Source organism: Anolis carolinensis, chromosome 2 (genome assembly GCF_035594765.1).
Source record: "Anolis carolinensis isolate JA03-04 chromosome 2, rAnoCar3.1.pri, whole genome shotgun sequence".
NCBI classification, from domain to species: Eukaryota; Metazoa; Chordata; class Lepidosauria; order Squamata; family Dactyloidae; genus Anolis; species Anolis carolinensis.
The window spans coordinates 26,882,466-26,907,484 of NC_085842.1; the positions used below are offsets into that span (position 1 = coordinate 26,882,466).

The 25,019-nt window shown below is 41.2% G+C and overlaps 1 protein-coding gene across 2 annotated transcripts; it reads right to left on the reverse strand.

The window, feature by feature from the left end:
• Positions 1 to 2,165: 2,165 nt before the first annotated feature.
• Positions 2,166 to 23,459, reverse strand: LOC103281663 (tripartite motif-containing protein 10). Of its 2 annotated transcripts, none has more exons than XM_062969497.1 (8): positions 22,990 to 23,459; positions 20,560 to 20,655; positions 14,471 to 14,701; positions 14,274 to 14,296; positions 12,308 to 12,423; positions 9,575 to 9,601; positions 8,317 to 8,343; positions 2,166 to 5,548 (listed from the first exon to the last, which is right to left on the reverse strand). In XM_062969497.1, exons 1-8 carry the CDS (start codon positions 23,410 to 23,412, stop codon positions 5,013 to 5,015), a joined length of 1,479 nt encoding a protein of 492 aa, XP_062825567.1. In that variant the 5' UTR covers positions 23,413 to 23,459; the 3' UTR covers positions 2,166 to 5,012. The 2 variants fall into 2 exon arrangements, with proteins under 2 accessions (XP_062825567.1, XP_062825568.1); XM_062969498.1 differs by lacking the exon at positions 22,990 to 23,459 and adding an exon at positions 21,551 to 22,055.
• Between the last annotated feature and the right edge of the window lie 1,560 nt (positions 23,460 to 25,019).

The window sequence follows — 25,019 nt, forward strand, 5'->3', positions numbered from 1 at the left end:
GGGACAGGAAAGGTGTGCTTCTTGAAAAACCTGAAAAGAGCACCTTCTTTGCAAGCATCTGCAAAACAAAAGAGCGATCGAGGAAGAGCGATCGGAAAGCTGGGGATCTTGGCAAAAACTAGAGACTGGCCATTATGGATTGTCTATCTGTGGATTCAATGGCCCTTTGAAGATAACCATAAGGCGGATGTGGTGCTCAATGAAAATGAGGTTTACAACCCTCCTATAGAGTCTGGCCCCTCCTCAATGTGACATCCTTTCAAATATATAAACATAGCTATCCTGTCACATCTTAAGACATCTTTTCTCCAAATTCCCTAAGCCTTTCCTCCTAGGGCTTGGTTTCATTTCAATCGCCCTCTACTGGACATATTCCAGCTTGTCCATAGCCTTGAATTGTGCTGCCCAGAACTGGACATAGTGATATTCTAGGTGAGGTCTGACCAAGCAGACGAGAGTGGGACTAAGACCCCATCTACATTGACATATAACATCCAGATTATCTACTTTGAACTGGATTATATGGTATTTTAGACTGATATAATCCAGTTCAAAGCAGATAATGTGGATTGTATATGGCAGTGTAGACGGGACCTATGACTTCCCTCAATCTTGACACTATACCCCTATCGATGCAGCCTAGAATGGCATTGGGTTTTTTAGTTGAAGCATCACACTGTTGACCCATGTTCAGTTTGTGGTCTACTAAGGCCCCTTCTACACTGTCCTATATCCCAGGATATGATCCCAGAATATCGGTTTATACCAGATTATATGGAAGTGGAGACACATATAATCAAGTTCAAAGCAGATAGCCTGGGATCAGATCCTGGGATATAAGGACAGTGTAGAAGGGGCCTAAGACTCCAAAATCCCTTTCATGTGTACGGTTTTGAAGCCATGAGACTACTCCGTCCCATTCAACCTGCCCAAGGAAGGATGCCCCTATCTAGAAAGTGGCCAGGCTTTGAAGCAGTAAGGCTATTCAGTGCAATTCAAATTGGCCAAAAAACCATTCCCCTAGAACGCAAGTACCCAGCCTTCCAAGCAGCAATCTTATTCCATTGTATTCCAGCTCACCAAACAAGGATTCACATAAGAAGAAAACGGCCAGGCTTTGAGGCTGCAAGGCTATTCACTGCTATTCCACCTGGTCAACAAATGATTCCCATAAGCCACAGCAACGTGTGGCCGGGCACAGCTAGTGTGTGATTAAAATGTGGGCCATTAGGAGAGGATGGTAACAACTGTAGCACACAAAACTGGATGTATTTTAACAACTTAGCATGTTCTGAAGCAGTCCTCAGTCTATATGTTTTTGTGCATCTCTGGGGGCATCTACATGTATAGAATGAGTGCAATCTGATGCCTCTTTAACTGCCATGGCTTAATGCTTTAATTGCTTAATGCTTTGGAATCACAGGAGTTGAGTTTTTACGAAGTTTTTAGCCTTCTCTGCCAAGGAGTCCCTGTGCCCCAACAAACTACAAAGCCCATGATTCCACAGCACTAAGCAATTCAAGTGGTGTCTCACTGCTTTTGTTATACAGTGTAGACACCTGTTGACGGGTGTGTTAAAAACATGTGTGGGATTAACTAGCCATTGGGAGACACGGCTGGTGGTTGTGGCACACAAAACTGGATGGGAAAAATAGTACTGTAACAAACTAGCATGAGTTAAAGTGGTCCTCAGAAAACAGTCCACTCTGTCAGATTTGCTGGACATTGGGAGATGTGGCGGCAAAACCGGATAGGGGAAAGAGCATTGTAACAACCCAGCATGGGCTGTAACAAGCCTTAAAAAGTCCACCTGTTTGTGTCCCTTGTACGGGTTTGCTGCTCATTGGGAGATATAAGGGGAAAGAATTGAAACAATGCAGTTTTCCCCATCCAGTTTTGTGTGCAACAAATGCGATGATGAATAGTCAAACTCACGCACATTTTCATCAATAGTGGAAGGCACACACACACACACACACACACAGGCACTAGTGGTCTGTTTGGGGACCACTCCATCTCATGCTAAGTTATTACAATATTGCCCCCATATCCCAAAGTGGTGCCAGGTTAGGATTTTTGGAGGGACACTCTACCTACTATTAAGATTAAGGGCAGGGTGATGTTCCACAGGATTTAGGATAAAATAAAGCCAAGTTAAATGATGACACAACTGTAACATTTATATTTATTTTAAAAACCTATATGGATTTACATAATAAACACAATATCAAACATTATGTCAAAGTATATGTTTTAGCTTTAGTCAACACAATTTTTCCAATAATGTCAGTAAAATCAACTTGCTTTGCTAACTTATTCTCGATGCATGTAATTTGACCTTTCAAACAACAAAAAAAGTGATTGACTGTCTTTTAAAATCTATCAAAATAGCCATGTATTGTCCATTGGCATAAACAAGAGTACAAATGTAAATAAATCACAAAGATGAAACCAAAAGCTGGTATGATGAGTGGATGATGGAATGTGCCTAATAAAATAATTAATTTTAGTTGGATGTTCACAACAAAAGTCAAACATTTTAAAAGATGCTTTTTATCTCACTTAGCTGGCCAAATTGCCATTTGGGAGCCCTGAATCCCAGGCATTTTGGTGGAATGTGAGCAGATTAACTTGTAACATACAAAGTACTTTGGAGGCACCATGAACCACACCAACAGTATTTCAACATTAGCCATCTATGGCACAATCTGGCATACTGTCTCTGAACATGGAGGCTGGGTTTAATGTGGCTAGTAGCTGTTGGTACACCTACTGCTCTTGCCTAGCTGTCAGAAAATGTCAGAGAAAGTGCTGGTCCGGGAGATGTTCACCTACTAACCTACTTGAACTTTGTGTACATTTCTGTGTGCGCAAGAAAATTGCATGTCAACTTATGACAACTCTGAGAAGGTTATGGGTTTTCCTTAATCAAGGAATCCTCAGAAATTGTTTTGCCATTTTCCCCTCAAATATAACTACAGTAGAGTCTTGTTTACCCAAGACTCGCTTAGCCAACGTTATGGATTATCCAACGCATTTTTGTAGTCAATGTTTTCAATACATCGTGATATTTTGGTGCTAAATTCATAAATACAGTAATTACTACATAGCATTACTGCGTATTGAGCTACTTTTCTCTCTCAAATTTGTTGTATAATATGATGTTTTCGTGCATAATTTGTAAAATCATAACCTAATTTGATGTGTAATAAGGTTTTTCCTTAATCCCTCCATATTATCCAACATATTCGCTTATCCAACGTTCTGCCAGCCCATTTATGTTGGATAAGTGAGATTCTACTGTAGTCTTTGTTGGTGACCGCTCATCTAAATACTAACTAGGACTGACCCTGCTTAGCTTCCCGGTTTAGATGAGATTTGGTGCCTACAATGAGACAAGTGGTGAAAGCCCAACTGTGTTTTTGTCCACCAGGAAGGGGAACGTAGCAGGTATTTCTGTTGTTTCTCTCTGCAGAGGAAGGAGATGGACTCCTCTCTCAGTGGAAGAAGCACAGCCTGACTTACATCTCTTCTCTTCACAATGACAAGCTCCTTTATTGACAGAGAGAGGCACCCAAAGCAGAGTCTGCTTTCAGGACCCTACTGCACACAGCCTGGTCCCCCACTCAACTTGCCTTCATCAATGGATGTAGTCTTTGTGGATAAGTGAAACCACATAATATGAACTCATATGATATTACTATTGTACCATGCACTTCTTCAGACGCATGATAAAATGCAATAGTCAAGTGTTAGGCATCCAGCCAACCCTCCACATTTGCTGGGGTTAGGGCAGGCATGGGCAAACTTCGCCCCCCCAGGTATTTTGGACTTCAAATCCCACAATTCCTAACAGCTGGTAGGCTGTTAGGAATTGTGGGAGTTGAAGTCCAAAACACCTGGAGGGCCAAAGTTTGCCCATGCCTGGGTTAGGGGCACAGGAACCCTGTGAAAGTGAAACAGTGCAGACAAAGACATTGGTATTTTTTGTATCAAGAGAGCATCCTTCTAGGTATGTTTTGGTTCCACTGGAAGCTGACCACAGAATGGCATTTGAGGACCTAGAGATTCTTAGAAAGGTGTTCTCTCTAGAAATCTCTAGATCAGCGGTCCTCAAACTTTTAAAGTAGAGGGCCGGTCCCCAATCCTTCAGACTGTTGAGGGGCCGAATGATCATTTGAAGAAAAAAAATGAACAAATTCCTATGCATACAACAACAACGAAAGAAAAATACAATATTTAAAAATAAAAACAATTTTAACCAACTCAAACTGATCAGGATTTCAATGGGAAGTGTGGACCTGCTTCTGGCCAACAAGATAGTCAAGTTAATTAGGATTATTGTTGTTGTGTGCCTTCAAGTCATTTCAGATTTTGGGCGAGTCAAAATTTATTTATTTATTATTTATTTATTTACTACATTTATATCCTGTCCTTCTCACCCCGAAGGGGACTCAGAGCGGCTTACAATTTATATCTATATACAATATATTATATTATTAGCATAGAACAATATTAGCATTATATATTACTATATTGAATTATACCACTATATTGTAATATTATTAGTAATATTACATATAATATATAATTAATATTATTATATGGTATTATTATTAGTATTACATTGTAATATTTCTATCAATATTATATGTATATACAATATTATATTATTAAAACTGATATAAAAATATTACATTATAAAACTGAGGGCAGGGGCCAGGTAAATGACCTTGGAGGGCTGCATCCGGCCCCTGGACCTTAGTTTGGGGACCCCTGCTCTAGATACTCGAACCTAACCAGAAGACTTTGCTCATATAGTCACACTGGCAGACCTAAAGGTTCCTAGAGAAAACATTTGATTCACATCCATGAATAATCACATCTGCAAAAGTTTAAAAAAGGAAAATATGAATCTGAATCTACACAGTTAAATAATTGTTGATGCATAGGATACAGAGCTGAATTTGAAGGAGAAAGAGAGTGACAATGACACAGATTATCCTCACTATTCAGAGGTTCAACCGGACCCCTGACCCCACCCAGAAAAAGGGTTGGATCCTTTCATCATGGAAGGAAACTGAAGAGAAAGCAAAGATCAACTTGTTGGTATCCGCATCAAAAAATACCAGCCGGCTTTCCTCATAATCCAGGGACACACGGATGTTTCTGGGTTCATGGCTCAAGTTTAAAGGGACCCACTCAGGGGAATTTAAGACGGAGAGCCGACAAGGTGAAGGTGAGTTATATGGCTTCTTCCCCACAGCCCAGATTCCTTCATTAGGAGTAAATTTGAAAATCCCCTTCCTCCTGACAGATTCTCGAGCGACCCCCAGGGCCCACATTGCCCCCTTCTCCTCATCCACCTCCACCTCCCACCAATGTCTCCCTGAAGCAAATCTCTCTTGGCCCAACACACAGAATTCCCGGTTGAATCTTGTATGCCAGTCAGGCAGGTCTTGATATCTGTCCTCCCATTTCACACTGGTCAAACCCTCAGTCAGGATGAGGAAGGGATGTGCTGTGTCTGGATCCAAAATCACGTTCACTACAGAACAGTCAAAGGAGAAAACAGAGAAGTACTTTGATGGCAGATGCTGTTAAAGAAACATTGACAGCAGTTGCAAGACCGGATCTTAAAAACAATTGCTTCAGGCTTCACCTGAATGTAGTCACTAGGGCCCCTTCCACACTGCCCCTATATGCAAGGATCTGATCCCAGATTATCTTCTTGTCTCAGATTATCTTGCAGTGGAGACTCATATAAAGGTAAAGGTAAAGGTTTCCCCTGACGTTAAATCTAGTCGTGTCCAACTCTGGGGGTTGGTGCTCATCTCCATTTCTAAGCGAAAGAGCCAGTGTTGTCTGTAGACACCTCCAAGGTCATGTGGCCAGCATGACTGCATGGAGCACCATTACCTTCCCGTTGGAATGGTACCTATTGATCTACTCACATTTGCATGTTTTCAAGCTGCTAGGTTGGCAGAAGCTGTGGCTAACAGCAGGAGCTCACCACACTCCCCGGATTCGAACCACCAACTTTTCGATCAGCAAGTTCAGCAGCTCAGCAGTTTAATCCGCTGCGCCATCGGGGGCTCAGGAGACTCCTATAGTAATCTCATATATAATAATATAATCTCATATATTAATCCAGAGACTCCCAGAATTATCTGATTTAAACTGGATTATATGGAGACTCATATACTTCAGTTGAAATCAGATAATCTGGGATCAGATCCTGGGATATAGGGCAGTGTAGAAGAGGCCTAGGTCTCCAAGACTGTGGCAAACCATGAATTCAGGATGCATGAGAAGATCCCTACTAAAGTATTTTGGGATTCTGGATAAGAGTTGCTTAACCTGTAAAAGGTTTGCTTTAGATTTGCCTTGGTGTGAAAATTACTTGTCTGCTATAAAGTCATTTCCAACTTATGATGAGCCTACAGGAAACCTTTTACATTCAAGCAATTGCACCACATTGCCTCTTTAGTATGTGTACAACATGTATTTAAGTGCTGACAACTATATAGCTTCACAAATGTTATTAAATTTAGTGGCCCAGCAAGGATGCTGATAATTGTAACAACATTTGAAAAAGGACATGATCCTTACCCCTTTATTAATTCTAGAATTACAGCCTCGGTGGCGCAATAGGTCAAACCCTCATGCCAGCAGGACTGCTGACTTGAAGATTAGGTTGTTGACATGAAGGTTGCTGGTTCAAATCTAACCCAGTGAGAGCATGGATGAGCTCCCTCTCAGCTCCAGCTCCCCATGCAGGAACATGAGAGAAGCCTCCCACAAAGATCGTAAAACATCAAACATCCAGGTGTCCCCCAGCAATATCCTTGCAGACGGCCAATTCTCTCATACCAGAAGCAACTTGCACTTTCTCAAGTTGCTCCTGACATGGAAAAAAATCTAGCATTGGTTGAATGGGAAAATGAGACCCATGAGTTGCAAATGGCTCCTAGAACCCAAGAAGTGTTTTTGCTCCCCAGGTGTCCTCTAGGTGGTATTGCCAAATTTTGGGGCATTCCTAAACCATTTAAAGCTCGGGGAAGATATTTTTCCCAAAAATAAGTGAAGTGAACTTAGACTTTCAGTTCATTTCCTGTTGCAAAAAAATACTTTTCTTGTATCTAAATCAATCCAGGGTCCAAAACATTGTGATATTGTCTTCCTAAGGACATTCATGGGCTTTTAGGTGCCAAAATATTGAATTTCTTGAGCATTGCCTGAGGCTCCTTCTACACTGCATTATAAAATCCAGATTATCTGCTTTGAACTGAATTATATTGCAGGATAGACTAACAGAATCCAGTTCAAAGCAGATAATCTGGATTTTATATGACTGTGTAGATGAGACCTAAGATGTCCTGAAGACCAACATGGTCCTTAACTCACAACAGTTACCTCCCCTGAACTATATCAATCTTGCAGAGTAAGCCAAATTACTCAGGTCTAAAATGCAGATGTGGGTGGGAAAAAGTAGCTTGAATTAAGGGTAATGAGCTCATGAATGAGGCGGTATTTTATATTATTTTCTTAGGACTTGGACTCTAGAGACCAGGGTTTGAATCCCTGATTTGCCAAAGAAATATACTAGGGGTACATCTATAGGTAACAAAGGTTTTCCCCTGACATTAAGTCCAGCCGTGTCCGACTCTGGGGATTGGTGCTCATCTCCATTTCTAAGCCAAAGAGCCAGTACATCTATACACTAGAAATAATGCAGATTGACACCACTTTAACTGCTGTGACTCAATACTATGGAATTTTGAGAATAGTAGTTTTGTGAGGCTAAAGACCTTGTGAAAGTACAACTCCCATGATTCCAAAACACTTGAAAGTCAAATTTAAGTGGTGCATTAATTTTACAGTGTAGCTGCACCCCGTGAAACCTTGAGGAAGTCACACTCTTTCAGTCCTTGAAAAAGGCAATGGCAAATCCTCTTTGAGGGCCCTTCCACACAGTCATATAACCCAGAATATCAAGGCAGAAAATCCCACAAAATCTGCTTTGAACTGGGTTGTTTTGAGTCCACACTGCCATATATTCTAGTTCAAAGCAGATAAAGTGGGACTTTATTCAGCTGTGTGGAAAAGGCCTGAGTGAACTAGCCCAAGAAAACCCTGTAATGTGAAGACATACCACAACAACTGTGATTAGTGACTTAAATGTGAGTTGTTCACATATCAGCCCTCAACCAGTTCCATAACTGTGTTTGATTTGGAAAGAGAGACATTTCCCTCCATTAGCCATGTCCCTCCGTTGTTGTAGAGTTTCCCATCTCCTTTCACTCAGTGTATTACCTTTGTTCTGTATTTCCTTTGCTGAATCTGTATGGAAGAAAGGGAAACAAAGTGAACGTCAGAGCATCATATATATATTCAAATATACACAATACAGAAATACATTTAAGAACTTAATAACCTTCAACCAATGATGAGACCAAAGACTTACCAACTCTAGCATTGTGCTTCCACAGTGGCTAGCCAGACCTTGATGTGAAGCCCATGGTCCAGACTTGAAAGCAACCATACCCTTTCCACCCAAATTTCCCAGCAACTGATATATTATACAGGCAGTCCCTGAGTTACAAACATCCAACTTACAAATGACTCATAGTTCTTTGAGTGAGATAACAGGAAGTGAGAAAAATCCACCCCTAGGAAGGGAAATACCCTCATGGAAGAGTTATCATAGCAAAAAGGTGTCTCCACTGAAGCTTTAGCACCAATCCTTGTTTCCACAACAAGCCAAATTTTTCAAAATCCAATTATCACAGGGACAGCAAGTGAGGTGAAATCTCTAAATGGGCAAAGACAGCAAAACAAACCCCACAGGGATATTAACCTTTCCCAATGATATTCAAAGATAGACAGTCAGTCAGTCAATAAGTATTTGGCTGGAGTGTACACTTAGAAAATGTACCTGTTCTGACTTACATATACATTCAACTTAACAACAAACCTAGAGAACCTCTTGTTTGTAACTTGGGCACTGCCTATAGTAGTGTACTACCTCTACTTATTGTTAACTGCCATCAAACCAATTTGAACCTATGGTGGCCCTATTAATGAGAGAACTCCAGATCACTCTATCCAATAGCCCTGCTCAGGTCTTGCAGATACAGGGCCATGGCTTCTTTGATTGTGACCATCCATCTGTAATGTGATCTTTTTTTCTTACTGTTATTTCCTTTTTGAAGCATTATTGTCTTTTCACATGGGTGAGGTCTTCTCTAGCCACATGGAAATATTACAAGCATTCACATACAACATTATCATATTAGATATGAGCACCACACTGAATGAATTAACGTTTGGAAACATTGGGTGAGCTCTTCTTACAAGTTAGCAGGTAGGCTCCTTCTAAAACAGTGGTTCCCAACCTTTGGGCCTCTAGGTGTTTTTGACTTCAACTGCCAGAAATCCCAGCCAGCTTACCAGGTGTTAGGAACAGTGGGAACTGAAGTCCAAAACACCTAAAGGCTGAAAGGTTGGGAACCACTGTCCTAAAATCTACCACTGAAGTTTCCCTTCCCATTCACACTGCCATGACATTTACCTTTGGGAAATGTTTCCTCCAGGAACTCTGTTAAGGAGAGGGAAAAATGACACATTTACTTAAATGACAGCACATTCTAATAAATCATCTAAAACAAATACTGAAATTAAGGTGATATTGAATGAGTTCAGACACCCACATATAGTAAGTAAGTAAGTAAGTAAATAAGTAAGTAAGTAAGTAACTTTATTTTCCTATCCCACCACCATCTCCTGGCAGGGACTCGGGGCGGCTAACATGGGGCGGCTGACCCTTAAAGCCCTACATGATGTGAGTCCTGGTTACCTACAGGATTGCCTTCTCCTGTATAATCTGCCCTGGACACTGAGATGCTTTGTGGGGTGATTACTCCAGCCGGCCAGAACCCAACTGGAGACCATTACCCAAAGGACTTTTTCATCAGCCACCCTAAGACTCTGGAATGACCTGCCATAAGAGCTGTGGCAGCTGTCAGGATCCAAGGCAGAAGTGAAGACCTATCTCTTCCACCAAGCCTACCAGTCAATTTTAAATTGTGATTTTTTAAATGTATACTTTCTTTGTATTTTAAATATATTTATTTGTGCTGGATTTTAATCCTTTCACTATGCATTTTAATATATGCATCTTGTGATGGTGTGTTTATGGTACATATTTCATGTCCATGTGTTTTAACTGCTGTGCCCTGCCTCAAGCTGTGAGGAGAGGTGGGTAACAAATGAACATCATCATCATCATCATTATTATTATTAATTATCAGCATAATTATTATACACATGATTTTTTAAAAGATCAAAAATAATACATACTGTAAGTAAACATTTTGCTGGGGCATTTATACGCAAAAATTGCAGCCGACAGGGTGGATGCAAAGAAAGTCATGACAGAAGAAGTTGATGATAGAAACTGATAAGAATAAGCTGAATCAGACCATAGGCATATATAATTTAGCCTTCTGTTCACACTGTGGTCAGGGAATTGCACAAGGAAAGGACAGAAAGACATCCCATAAATTCCCCCAACAATCAACATATAATGGCATAGTGTTGTGATAGTGTGTGTAATATGTTGCTGTTCCAGCAAGTAGCCATAGAAGATTCTGTCAATTTATCAGCGAGGGTACAATTAACAACTACAGTCATCCCTCCACATTCACTGGTGTTGGGGGAACAGAACCTGCACAAAAGTGAAAAGCCGCAAATAATAAACTGTTGCAGTTTTTTTTAACCTAAGAAAACCTCTTTAGGAACATCTAGATTTCTAATATGATGCTATGGTCAACATCTTTGGATTGTACTGGAAGACCTAAAGATTCCTAGAGTTGTTATTACAGTAGAGTCTCACTTATCCAACACTTGCTTATCCAACATTCTGGATTATCCAATGCATTTTTGTAGCCAATGTTTTCAATATATCATGATATTTTGGTGCTAAATTCGTAAATACAGTAATTACTACATAGCATTACTGTGCACTGAACTACTTTTTCTGTCAAATTTGTTGTATAACATGATGTTTTGGTGCTTAATTTGTAAAATCATAACCTAATTTAATGTTTAATAGGCTTTTCCTTAATCTCTCCTTATTATCCAACATATTCGCTTATCCAACGTTCTGCTGGCCCGTTTACGTTGGATAAGCAAGACTACTGTATTTCTAGGAATCTCTAGGTCCCTCCAGCATAGAATCATAGAATCATAGAATCATAGAATAGTAGAGTTGGAAGAGACCTCATGGGCCATCCAGTCCAACCCCCTGCTAAGAAGCAGGAATTCGCATTCAAAGCACCCCCGACAGATGGCCATCCAGCCTCTGTTTAAAAGCCTCCAAAGAATGAGCCTCTACCACGGCCCGGGGGAGAGCGTTCCACTGTCGAACAGCTCTCACAGTGAGGAAGTTCTTCCTGATGTTCAGGTGGAATCTCCTTTCCTGTAGTTTGAAGCCATTGTTCCGTGTCCTAGTCTGCAGGGCCGCAGAAAACAACGTTGCTCCCTCCTCCCTATGACTTCCCCTCACATATTTGTACATGGCTATCATGTCTCCTCTCAGCCTTCTCTTCTGCAGGCTAAACATGCCCAGCTCTTTAAGCCTCTCCTCATAGGGCTTGTTCTCCAGACCCTTAATCATTTTAGTCGCCCTCCTCTGGACGCTTTCCAGCTTGTCAACATCTCCCTTCAACTGTGGTGCCCAAAATTGGACACAGTATTCCAGGTGTGGTCTGACCAAGGCAGAATAGAGGGGGAGCAGGACTTCCCTGGATCTAGACGCTATTCCCCTATTGATGCAGGCCAGAATCCCATTGGCTTTTTTAGCTGCCGCATCACATTGTTGGCTCATGTTTAACTTGTTGTCCACGACAACTCCAAGGTCTTTGACAACAAGTTAAACATGAGCCAACAATGTGATGCGGCAGCTAAAAAAGCCAACGGGATTCTGCATGACTATATGATCAATGGTTGACCAAACACTTGTACTGGAGGACTTAGAGATTCTTAGAATATATTAATCAAATCTGTAAATAATCAAATCCATAAATGTGGAGAGCCAACAGTACATCAGACAACCTGACCCCCCTTTAAGGAAACAGACCAAGAAGCAGGACTATGGGAGAGTATGTGAGAATGGTTTGTTTATGAAATGTCTCCCAAAGTCCTTCCTTAAGGAAAGACTTTACTTTCCAAACAAACAATCTGGAAGTACAGTATTCAGAAGATCTAGATCCATTGGCGTTTCAGTGCTGCTATCCCACCATACCTTCAAAATTTTCCATGGCTTTTAATAGAACTGGCCTTTTCTGGGAGTAACTTCTAAGTCTCTTTTCAGGCCTTGGAGAAAGCTCAACCACCTGTCTCAGTAGTCCCTCCTGGTACCTGGAAAGAAGATAGATTGGAAAAGAGATGATCAAAAACCATTACCTCCCTGCAGTCTTGCAACATGGACTAGAACTCTGTGACCAAACTTACATCTATGCTATAGAATTAATGCAGTTTGACACCACTTTAGCTGCTATGGTTCAATAGTATGGAATCCTGGGGTTTGTAGCTTTGGGAAGCACCACCACAATTTGGCAAAAAGGGCTAATAAAGATCTTGCAAATTACAACTCTCAGGATTCCATAACATTGAGTCATGGCAGATGAGTCAAACTGCATTAATTCTGTGGAGCAGATGCACCCTCACTCATGAGAAGAGCTTTGCATGACAATTTCAGAATGGATGCTCCTCCACCCAATTTAGTCCTGTTTTTATCCATATTTATTCCTTAAAAAGGTTAAAAGAAATACAATAGCCACAGCCTCTTGGCCCTTATTTTCTATTAGGAAGGACTATTGAAAACAGAAATTGGAAGTTATAGGACAGTCATTCCTCCACATCTGCAAAATTGATTATCCAATATTTGATTAATATGTTCTCTCAAGGAGTCTCTAGGCCCTCTTCCACACAGCTGAGTAAAATCCCACATTATCTGCTTTGAACTGGAATATATGGCAGTGTGGACTCAGATAACCCAGTTCAAAGCAGATATTGTACAGTTTTCTGCCTTGAAATTCTGGGTTATATGGCTGTGTGGAAGGGGCCCTAGAGATGCCCATAGAAGTGTTTTCCAGATTTGCTGTTTTTCCACTTTCGTGAGAATCCTGAATCTCTAACCCCAGTGAATGTGGAGGAATTATTATATTCTGTGTCAAACAACAATTGCCCCATTTCAGCAGAAATCAGTATGAGTTCTTTAGACTATAGTGCTATACACCAAGGACAAGCAACCATTGCTTTGATATGTTTATTTCTGCTGTCTCTCACATTAGCCCTAATTTAGGCCCTTTCTACACTGCCATATAGTCCAGATTATCAAAGCAGATAATCCACATTATCTGCTTTGAACTAGATGATATGAGTCTACATTGACATATAATCCAGTTCAGAGAAGATAATCTTGATTTTATATGGCAGTGTAGAAGGGGCCTAAGAGTTCAGCAAAGTTATCTTTAGGGGTCCACATATGGATTATGATCACTAGGGAATTCTGGGAATATCAATAACTCACAAAATATTTTTTCTTATTTTGGACTCATCCCTCCCCAAAACCAGAAGGAAATCAGATCTCAAAAACCTAGATTGTTTCCACCTGTATGCGAGATATATTTTCAATGTTTGGCATACTGTCCCCAATATAAAGGATATATGAAGCTATTTGCAGACATTACTCCTTTGACTGGTCTTGCAGTTTGAAAAATGGGTCGGGAGCTCTTCAACAGAAGAAACAACTGAAAACTTGGATGTTTAGGCTGGCTTTTGGAGAGACAGCCATTGGATGACCAGCCTTACTATAATTCTATTCTGAATTCTACTAGGTTCCTTTTATTTGGGTATTTTAATTGTATTTTTATATTTATATTTCTGCTACAGTCCCTGCAATTGTATTGGTGGTTGTTTGATACTATTACTGTTGTATTAACTTTTGTTTTAACTTTTGATTTTATTACCATATTGTGTTTTATCCTTTGCATATTGTGTTAATGTATGTGTGTTGTTCTTTTGTAACATTGTAAGCTGCTCCGAGTCCCCACGGGGAGATGGTGGCGGGGTATAAAGTTTTATAATAATAATAATAATAATTATTGTTATTATTATTATTATTATTATTATTATTATTATTATTATTATTATTATTATTATTATTACTAGACAACCAAAAGAGGAAAAGAGAAAAATCCACCTACCTTTTCAAAGTACTTCCAATGTCCTGGAAAAAAAAAGGAGAAATGAATCCAAACTAGAGAATCAGAACATATGCTGGGCCACTATTTTGTTCTATGTTATTTATTTATCCCTTTGTTATTCATAAAAATATTATTTTAAGATTTAAATCTTCCTTATTTTCCATAAACCAAGAAACAAAGCTGGAATTAACACTCACTTGCAGCAATCTGATTGGTGGCTGCTGACGCTTTTTCGCCATCTCTGAGATCAATGTACTGAGACGACCAATTTCCTTTGTCAGACTGGTGATATTTTCTTCCCAGCTTTTCTCAGTCTCTTTCTCCATTTCTCCCAGCTGGTCTAGCCAAAGGCGTTCTTTTGCCTTAATAAATTTCTGCATTTCCTTGAAAACAGACGTGATCTCATCCTTCTCCAACTTTATCTGTGTCTGCGGTGAGAAAAGAGAGAATGAGGATTTTATTGCATGAGGCAGGCAAGCTGGCACTGAAGTTGGACTGTCATATTTGGAGATGATCCCTATCATACAATGCCATGTATTAAGGCAGGAATGAAGGTTTAGGAGGAAATGGCCATATAAGGAGGTACGAGCAGGCCAGGTACACAGCCGATGGGTTATCACATGATTTCCCCGAAATCATGTGTTTTGAGAGAAACGAAAGTAATGATGAAATGTAATACTGCACCACAAATATGCACCAATGGTTTGATATGTGGGCGGTCATAAACCAAACCCATTGAATTGTATAAATAGACACTTGACCCTGTCGGCGGGGTTCTCCCTTTTCAGCACCTAGTTGTGCGTGGGATGAACCTCTGCAGCTGCATGAACTTTAGTAAACTGCTTTCTTTGGAAAAAACTCCAGTTGTCTGTCTCCTACTTCCACTGCGTCCGCACAGACACACGAGAAGCCGAGAAGAGGGGAAGTCTGGCTTCCGCTACATTTTCTGGTGACCCCGACGTGATCCCACAATAAGATGGGCCAGGAGGTCGGAGACGGATCCCGTTGGTGGGACGGTCCCAACTCGGCGGTGGGGGCCGGAGGCAACTACCGTGAGACGAGAAGGGGCCCCTGAATATTGCAAGACCGGCTGCGGTACTTGCCTCTGATGCCAACGCCGGCCGACGGTGGGAGCCGCAACGACAGCGAGGTTCCAAAGAAACCAGACGGGAGGAAAGGATCCAGGGAAAAGGGAGGGAGGCTGTTAAAATTGTGTTGAGGTTCAGAGACTGTCTTTCAAAAGAGAGCCTTTGATGAGGACTTTGTGTGTGCAAGAAAACTGGAATTATTTTGAGTTACTTGACATAAATGGAAACTAAGCATATAATTTCTATGAGAAATGTTTAAAAGGTTAAATTGTGTTTCAAAAGAGTTTTCCTTGTTATTTCTGAGAAACAACGGCTGTTTTCTTAAAAAGTTTTCTTTGCCTCATGCCAAAAAAGATAGTGGGAAAATCTTGGCAGACAGTCCAAGGTAAAAACGATAAGTTATGAACTTGTTAAACTCAGGCGAAATGCCCAGAGAAAGATAATGGAATTCCAGTGGACAGCCAAGGTCAATGAAAGCCGCTGTGAACTAGTGAAGTTTTAAAAATGTAATGTGAATTTAATATGAAAAAAAGAAAGAAAAATGATGATAAATGAGTGATGATGTAAATGTATATATATATATATATATATATATATATATATATATATATATATATTGGGGTTCTGTCTTTCACCTGGATCTTAAATCCTTGCTTTGGACTTGTTTTGAGACAACTGGGTGAGAATGTTTCATGAGCTGAGAGAGAGAGTGTGACTTTATCTAAACAACTAACCACTAATCAGAATTCCTGTTGACCTTGTGTGAATGAGATGTACGTGTTGAATTCAAAATGCATAAAGAGTTATAAACAATGTTAGTAGATTTTAAAATGTATGTTGGACATGTGAATTTAATGAAAAAAGATGACAATTGAGTGATGTCATTCTAAATAAGAGATGTAGAGTGATTGTGGTTAAATCATTCTGTGTGTAAATATCTGCTATTTCTTGAAATGAGAAAAAATCCTGGTTTCTGTGTGCTGTGCATTCTGACCTGGGAAAATGTCTTGAGAAAAAGCCAACATGTTTGTTCAGAAGCAATTCGGAAGCTGTAGATATCTTTTTTTTTTTTTTGAAAAACAAATGGTCTTAGGCTTGAAAAGAAAAAAAAAGAAAAATTCCTTGTTTTGAAAGAACAATGCTTCAGTGTTTTTGGAGAACATGGTGATACAACAGATAAGAGCTGGACATTTGCCCAGAAATTGAATCTCAAGGAAAAAAAAATGAGCCTGAACAAGTGTACTTTTGAAAACTCAAGCCTCTGTGGGCTACTTCCCCCTTTTTCTGTTCGACAGACTGTTTAAACCCCTTACAGGTTATAGGGAAATGTTAAAAGTTCTTTTTTGCAGCACTTTGGAATACAAGTAATCTTGGTAAGTCAAGAAGAAGGAGAAAGAATGTGAATGAATGTTTTGGAGAGGAGATGGATACTGAAAAGAGAGAACAAGGAGAGGAGTTATTAGTTGTGGAGACTTTGTATGGAGAACTGTCACAAGGTGGCAGTGCAAAAAAATATTTATTTTTGAAAAAAAAATTGATCCCATATTCCTGACACAGAAGGATTAAGAACTGACATTGATTTTTAAATTTTTGATTGACATTTTATTCAAAAAGGGAGCTAGTGCCCAAGTGATAAAAAGTTATCCTTTTGAGAACCAAAGGCATGATATAATTGGCTACGTCTCATGTTGCTTCATAATAATTTTGTGAGATTTGGATTCTGGACTTTGTGATTTTGGCCCAGCTCTTTCTAAAGGTTACGGAAAGGGAGGACTAGGACTTTTGTAAACGGGACATTAGATCATGCAAATAGGGGCATTTTTTCCATCGCCCCCAGCCTGGATTTTGCCAGATTTGAGAAGCGGCAGGAGGCTTTTCAACGTGTGTTACTAACAAATTTTGATCTGTTAAAGCTGAAGAATAAGAATGTAGCAACAAGTCGGTGTAAAAGGGGAGTTGAGTAAGTTTAACACTGCAGCAGGACTGGAGTGGAAGATTGCATTGCAGCAAGTGGATAGACGATTGTTAAATTGTTTGCGGAAAAGAAAAGAAAAAGATGCGGAGAAGAAAGATTTTGTTGGATTTCAAGATAGATGAGTGTGTTGTCGAAGGCACAACCTCTGAGGAGGCCTGCCGTGGATGTGAGCGAAACGACTAGAGAGAGTGCTTCAAGAGCCATACAGCCTGGAAGGATGAGTATTTCCCTCCCCTTCTTTTCCCTCTCATTGTTTTTTGCTAGTCTCTTACAGGTCCTGAACTCCTGTATGGGATAAAACCAGAAGTCTATGAGACATGTTTATTGAGAGGCCTGGGAAGGCCTATAGGTGTTGCTGAGTGCTAAGGCTGTGATGGAGTGTGGCATCAGGCTGGAGGCTGTAAGGGCTGACCAACTCAACAACATACAATTTTCTATTTTGACCCAACTCTCCTGGTTAGGACCTTTTGTAACGGGACATTGCAAATAATTCGGATTTTTGCCGGATTTGAGAGACAGTGAGGGACTTTTTCATATGCCATCTAACAACCTTGCTTTTTAAGCCAAAAGGAGGATATAGCACGGAGACAATGTGACAAAGAATAAAATAAGTTAACCATTGCAGCAGGACCAGAGTAAAAAGGATTGCTGCAGATCGCGAAAGAAGGCCCATGGAGGAATCGTTTCTCAAGAGGCCATGGAGGGGTCGTTTGGGAGCTGAATAGTGGCCTACCTGCCCCACCCGTGGAGAGACAAGGGATTTCAACAAGATTGGCTGAGACAAAAGTGATGCCGAACAGGATGATCGACAGATGGGTAATCCGTTCCCCCCCCTTCTCTCTCACTATCTTCCTGCTTTCTTTTTCAGCTTTTTGGACTCCTGTTCCTAAATTGGAGATCCATAAGGCATTGTTACTGAGAGGCCTGTTTTCCAAAATGGAGATCCATAAGGCATTATTACTGGAAGGCCTGTTTTGGAATCCAAAACCCGCAGGGGTTGAGTCTACCCCACACCACACGCTGGGTATACTGGGTATGACAGCTAAAGCCCTGTGAGAGATGGAGATTTTCTTTACAGACTTTTCTTTACACAGAGACTATTCTTAGAGACTAGAGACTTGATTGGACGAAAAGAGACTTTCTTCAAATTAACTGAACATTATTCCTTTGATCAAGGAAGAGGAAACACACCCCCAGTTTGACCTTATGCCAAAGACTGAAAAGACCTGAAAGTTGGACATGTATGTGAATGGCCACCTCTGGCCATAGCAACAAATCCATCATCGGAAGAAGCCAAATGACTGGGCTAGATCAGAATTCTACTGTGGACTATATCCTTTCTAAAACCTGATTAATATTTTTAATCCTCATGTGTTGTTTACCTCTGGTGATGAAACTATGTACAAATGCTATTCTGCGCTCATTTTCCACTGAAAAGATAGCTCGGCTGCAAGCTAGAAGGGATTGGAGGGACCCCTAAGTCTGTTCATTTGGTTTGCTTCAGCTTTTGTATACACGCTTCGCAAAAAAAAAAAAGGGGGGGGGGAATAAGGCAGGAATGAAGGGGTAGGAGGAAATGGCCATATAAGGAGGTACGAGCAGGCCAGGTACACAGCCGATGGGTTATCACATGATTTCCCTGAAATCATGTGTTTTGAGAGAAACGAAAGTAATGATGAAATGTAATACTGCACCACAAATATGCACCAATGGTTTGATATGTGGGCGGTCGTAAACCGAACCCATTGAATTGTATAAATAGACACTTGACCCTGTCGGCGGGGTTCTCCCTTTTCAGCACCTAGTTGTGCGTGGGATGAACCTCTGCAGCTGCATGAACTTTAGTAAACTGCTTTCTTTGGAAAAAACTCCAGTTGTCTGTCTCCTACTTCCACTGCATCCGCACAGACACACGAGAAGCCGAGAAGAGGGGAAATCTGGCTTCCGCTACAGTATGATATGCTGCTTTCCTGTGATTAATCCAACTCCTGCTATTAATGGGAAAAATCCATCAATACCTTGCAGCTCTATCATATTTCCACCACCTACTTTGTGCATAGAGTCCATTCCATTTCTGTGCCAACAGTAAGTGAGATCAAGTGACAAAATTTATCTGCAGCCCAAAGAGGTTTAGCCTGTTTAATTTTGGCCCCTTACTACTGCCAAGCTGAACAGGTCTGTACAACTCACTTGCTACAGCATGCAATATTCAGCATGCAGACATCATCAAACAAACATACTCATGTCAAACAATGAGGTCTCTTAGTCTCTGGGCGAATAACCTAAAATAAGCCCATAGGACCTAATTCCAAAGGCCTGTGGATTCATCACACATTGTGGAAAATTGATGGGCTCCTGGTGGGCGTATGGAGACATTGAAGTACACAGAAATCTATAGATACGTGTAGAGATACAGTTGTCCTATCACTAGCTTATATACAGAATAGAACAATGGTAAGAAACAAAATATAATTGTTACAGGCGCATGAATAATGCACAAATGAAAACTGTTTACAACATTACATCAAACATTAACTTGCATGGGACAATGATGAATTTATCTAAAGTGTGAACCACAATTTACAGAAGAAATTATCAGTTGTTTATTGCATTGACCCTGCATTCCTAAGACTTTATCTGCGTGGGACAATACTGAAATTCAAAGTGTTGAACTCAGTCACTGAATATACTTATCTGTTACTGAAAAAACATACAAGCATGAATATAATGTTTGATGTAATGTTGTAAACAGTTTTCATTTGTGCATTACTCATAGGGGTGTATGGAGAACCTGGCCCTCCACGCCTCACATCACATTGCTGGTAAAGCAACACGAGAAGGTTCCTGTGTTGCTGTGTCAGCGGCATATGCCACTTGCTCTTCCCTTTATGAATAGAGCCCGGCTCGAAGTATGTGTATATAATGTAATGGGCTTTGTCCTGAAAGGGGAGAACAAGTGGCAGATGACAGGCCAAATAGCCCATCTGATGAGGTAGTTTACTTTCTGTAATCCTTTATATCTGGGGAAAATAGAAGGAAAAAGAAAGAGGGGCTGACCAAGGGTAAGCCGGACGTCATCAAGTAACTGGCTTGACCCTGAAGGGAGGGACGGGACGGCCAACAGGGAGCTCTGGCATGAGCTGGTCCATGAGCACAAAGAGTCAGAAATGACTGACCGAATAAACAAATCCCTAATATGTTAACTGGAAGAACAAAGACTCACCAGAAATGTTTGCTTCTTCTCCTCTTCAGCCAATTTCCGCTCAATGGCAGTTGTTCTCTTTTTCTCCAGAGATTGTTGGAGGGCCTCAAACTTGTCCTATACAAACAAAACAAATCCCATCATGACGATCACAAATTTTGCATTTCTATTACTACTGTATTCATATTCTCCTTTGCCGTCCATTGGGATAAATGTCTATTTAGAGATGCTTCGCTCCATGTATTCCATGAAGTATGCAGTCTGCAAAAATAGGTGCAATACACATGTTTCATTTAGTCTCAAAGGTACTACAAGATCCCCTTGTATAATAGAGACTGACACAATTATGTCTGTGGATAAAACATTTCCTTTAGGGGAAATGTTAGCCAAACTAATATCTGACAGGATTTCCTAGGAAGCCATTATCTGATCTGGCAGTAGAAGGATGAAGAGTAAATGTTGTCCTCTCAGGCTTCCTGCAGTCAGCTGCTGAGGAAATTGGGGGCACCTATAGAATTTTTCCTCTGTTAACCTTTCTGCCTTGAATCTCCAAACTATAGGTATATTAGAATTGAATAAGAAACTGGACCTTTGCTATCTTCTTTATTTAACAGGACACGGAGCTATGATCAGATAATCATAGAGCTGGAAGAGACCACAGGACCATCCAGTTCAACTCAATTCTCCCATGCAGGAATACATGATCCAAGCACTCCCAGTAGATGGCCACCCAGTCTTTACCTAAAACTTCACCACTCTCTATGGCGATGTGTTCTACTGTGAGATAGCTGTAATGAACAGGAAGTTGTTCCTAATGTTTAGCTGGAATCTGTTATCCATGTTTTAATCTCTGAATCTGCAGAAAGCAAGCTTGCTCACTCTTCCATTTGACATCCTCTCAAACTTCTACGACAGTTCTGATTCGAAGCTTTTAGGATGTAGGATACTCAACATCCTAAACTGAACCCCTTTCTGCCAATGACAGAGCAGAACACAAACAATGACTTTCTACCTTATATTCTTGGGCAGCCTCCTCCATGGGAACCACATCATGTCCCCAGTGCTCCATGGAGGTGTCACACACCACACAAATCAGGACTTGGTCATTCTTACAGAAGAATTTCTTACAAACTCCTATTCTTCCCTCTGCCTTTTCCCCCCTCTTGGCTTTCCTGATAGTTTCCACAATGTTTGCTAGTTGTTGGTTTGGCCTCAAGTTCCTCAACTTGACAGTGGCTCTGCACAGGGGACACAAAGCTGGCGCCGGAGACTCCTGGCAGTGCCGGATTATACAAACTCGACAAAAATTGTGCCTACAATGGGTTAGCACTGGGTCTTGGAATAAATTCAGGCAGAGAGAACAAATTGTTTCACTGTACAGCTGTTTCTTGGGACCTCCAAATGCCATGCTTGCCTATCCCTGATTATCAAAAATTGAAATGTCAGCCTGAAGTTTCGTTTTTGATGCCTATCTGTGATTAGCAAATATTAAAATGTCAGTCTTAAGTTTCGTTTCTGATTTTAACTACCAACAAAATGTTTGCTCTCTTGGCTTTGTCTCCAGGGCTGTGGAACCAATCAGAGAGTCAAAAGCAATGGGAAAACATTTTCAGCTGTGTAAACAAGGATGGGTGGGGTGGATTGGACCTGGCACACTGTCCTTTTCTTCTTAATAGAAATATTAGTTACCACTGAAACAATTCATTTAACAATATGTTAAAATAAGTCAACGTAAACAACGTAGCACCTTCTAGTCCATGCTTTGAAAGCTTTCTGTTATAAAGGTCTTCCTGAATAATAGGTTTTCACCTGCTGCATGAAGAACAGCAATGAAGAGGGCATTCTAGTCTCCTTGGGAAGGGAGCTGCCACCAATGAAGGCCCTCTCTTGCATCCCACCAACTGTGATTCCAATGATGGTGGGACTGAGAGAAGGACATCTCCTGAAGCTCTTAAAGCCCAAGCCAGCTCATACAAAGAAGTAGCCCAGACCTGAGCCATACAGGGCTTTATGGGTTCTAACCATCACTTTAAATTGTTCCTGGAAACAAATTGGCAGCCAGTGGGTCTATTGCAACAAGGGGATTTGCTTCTCTCGGTTAACAATCTGATCACTCCTTTTTGCACCAGATGAAGTTTCCGAACCCTCTTCAAAGGCAGCCCCAAGTAGAGCATGTTACAGTATTTAGAAAGCCTTAATGGGAATGGTATGTTGGCAGTCAATTAGTTGAATCAGGGTGAGAGAAATCTAAAAAATGAAGCCTTCTCTTGTGGCTTGAATCTGGCTATTCAACTTGTTCATTGGCTGTACATGCTTACTGGGCATGCATGAACATAACACAAATATTCCAAAATAATTTTCTTTTTAAAAAATCTGAAAGATGGAACACTTCTAGTCCATTTCTGATAAGGGATGACCAACCAGCCCTTAATCCCTGCCCAGTGTCCTTACCTGGTACTCCGGGGCCACTTCGTCAATGGGGAGCACCCAGTGGCCTCTATGCTCCATGGCCCAGTTGCAGACCATACAGATGAGGGTTTCATCATTCCGGCAGAAGAGCAAGAGGAGTTTTTGGTGCCGTGGGCAAGCTGGCCAAATCACGTGGGTGCCCTTTTCTCCTCGTTCCATCTGCAGACCTCTGGCACATTCCACGATGTTGGCCAAGTGCCGGTTCAGTCTGAGGCCCTTTGGTGGAACCAACACCCGACACTGGGGGCAAGGGAAGGCTTTTCTTGGCTGCCCATAGAGCCTGGCCACACAGCTTCGACAGAGGCTGTGCCCACAGCGGGGGGTCATGGGATCCACATAGTATTCCAGGCAGACAGGACAGGTGATCTCCTCATAGAGATCTTGTAGGGGAGTCTCATGTGCCATGGCTGCCTTTTCCAGAAACCGAAGGAAACAAATCTCGGTGTTAGTTTCGTTTCTAGTTTTAATGCATTGCAGGAAAGGAGGAGCTTCAATCTGCTTGCGTGGAGGAACTATTTTCAGTATTTAGAATGAGCTGGAAGCAGTCATCAAACAACATTTTATGTATGTTTGTGTTTGATTAAAAAATGGGTGGGACTGTTAATAAGCCTCTAGGAGATGAGGATGGCATTTGCAGCTCACAAAACCGGGTGGGGGAAAATTATTTTATTTTATTTATGGAATTTATATCCCACCTTTCCCCAGTCAAGGGCCCAAGGTGGCTTACAGCCAGTAAAAACATACAATATAAAAAATTTAGAAGTCAAAACCATAAATATTAGCAAATACTGTAAAACACTAATTAAAACCCCAATAAATACATTAAAACTACCCTGATAATATGTAACAAAGTCAAAGGGTCTTCCTAATCTTCAGATATTACTAGTTTCCTCTGAAGACTTCCCTGAAAAGGAAGATTTTTAGGTTCTTCCTGAATGCTAACAAAGAGGGTGCAGATCTAATCTCTCCTGGGAGGGCATTCCCGAGAAGGACCCCTCTCTAGCAATCTTCAAATGGAGAGTGTTATGGATGCTTGAGGATACCAGCATTTCCCCGGTATGTACAAAGGAACCCGTTGTCTCAGGTAATCTGGACCGATATCATGGAGGCTTTAAAGGTCAAAACCAACACTTTGAATTGGGCCGAAAACTAATTGGGAGTCAAAGCAGCTGTTTCAGGAGCTAGTATGTTATCTTATATCCTCTCCTGTTAACAGCCAAATATTAAGTAAAGCCAGTCTGGTAGGTGATGAAGTGTTGTTATTGTTGACTTCAAGTCTTCAAATTGACTTTGACTTCTGGAGATTTCACGAACAAGAGACAGTCAAGTTTAAGTAGCCTCTAGAGTAGCGGTTGTCAACCTTCCTAATACCGCAACCCCTTTGATAGCATCCGCCAGTTCACGACCGGCAAAATTGTTCAAAATAATTAGATCTCTAACGACGGTTCCTACTGTCCCAAAAAGTGATGATCAGGCCCCTTCAGCCGAGGCCTTCCAAAGCTATTTTGTTGACAAGATCTCACTACTACGCCGGGACCTCCCTGCCACAATTGATACAAGGAGAGAACTTGAGACTCCATGGCCACTTGCTGGGCCTACCCTCGACCGGTTCATCCCACTGGACGCAGAGGCTGTCGATAGGCTCATAGCTGCAGCTAGACCGACCACTTGCTCCCTCGATCCATGTCCCTCCTGGTTGGTAAAATCCTGCATGGAGGGATTACGTGATCCTCTGTTGAAGATAATAAACAGCTCCCTAGAGCAAGGAGTCTTTCCAGAGGGTTTAAAAGAGGCGGTGGTCTCTCCCCTGCTGAAGAAACCAGATTTAGATCGTTTGGTTCCCTCCAGCTATCGCCCAGTTTCGAACCTCTCGTTCGTGGGCAAGGTGATTGAGAGGGCAGTAGCGGAGCAGTTGCAACAGTTCCTAGACAACACAGCCGAATTAGATCCCTTCCAGTCCGGCTTTCGTGCGGGACACGGGACAGAGACTGTGCTGGTCTCCATCACGGATC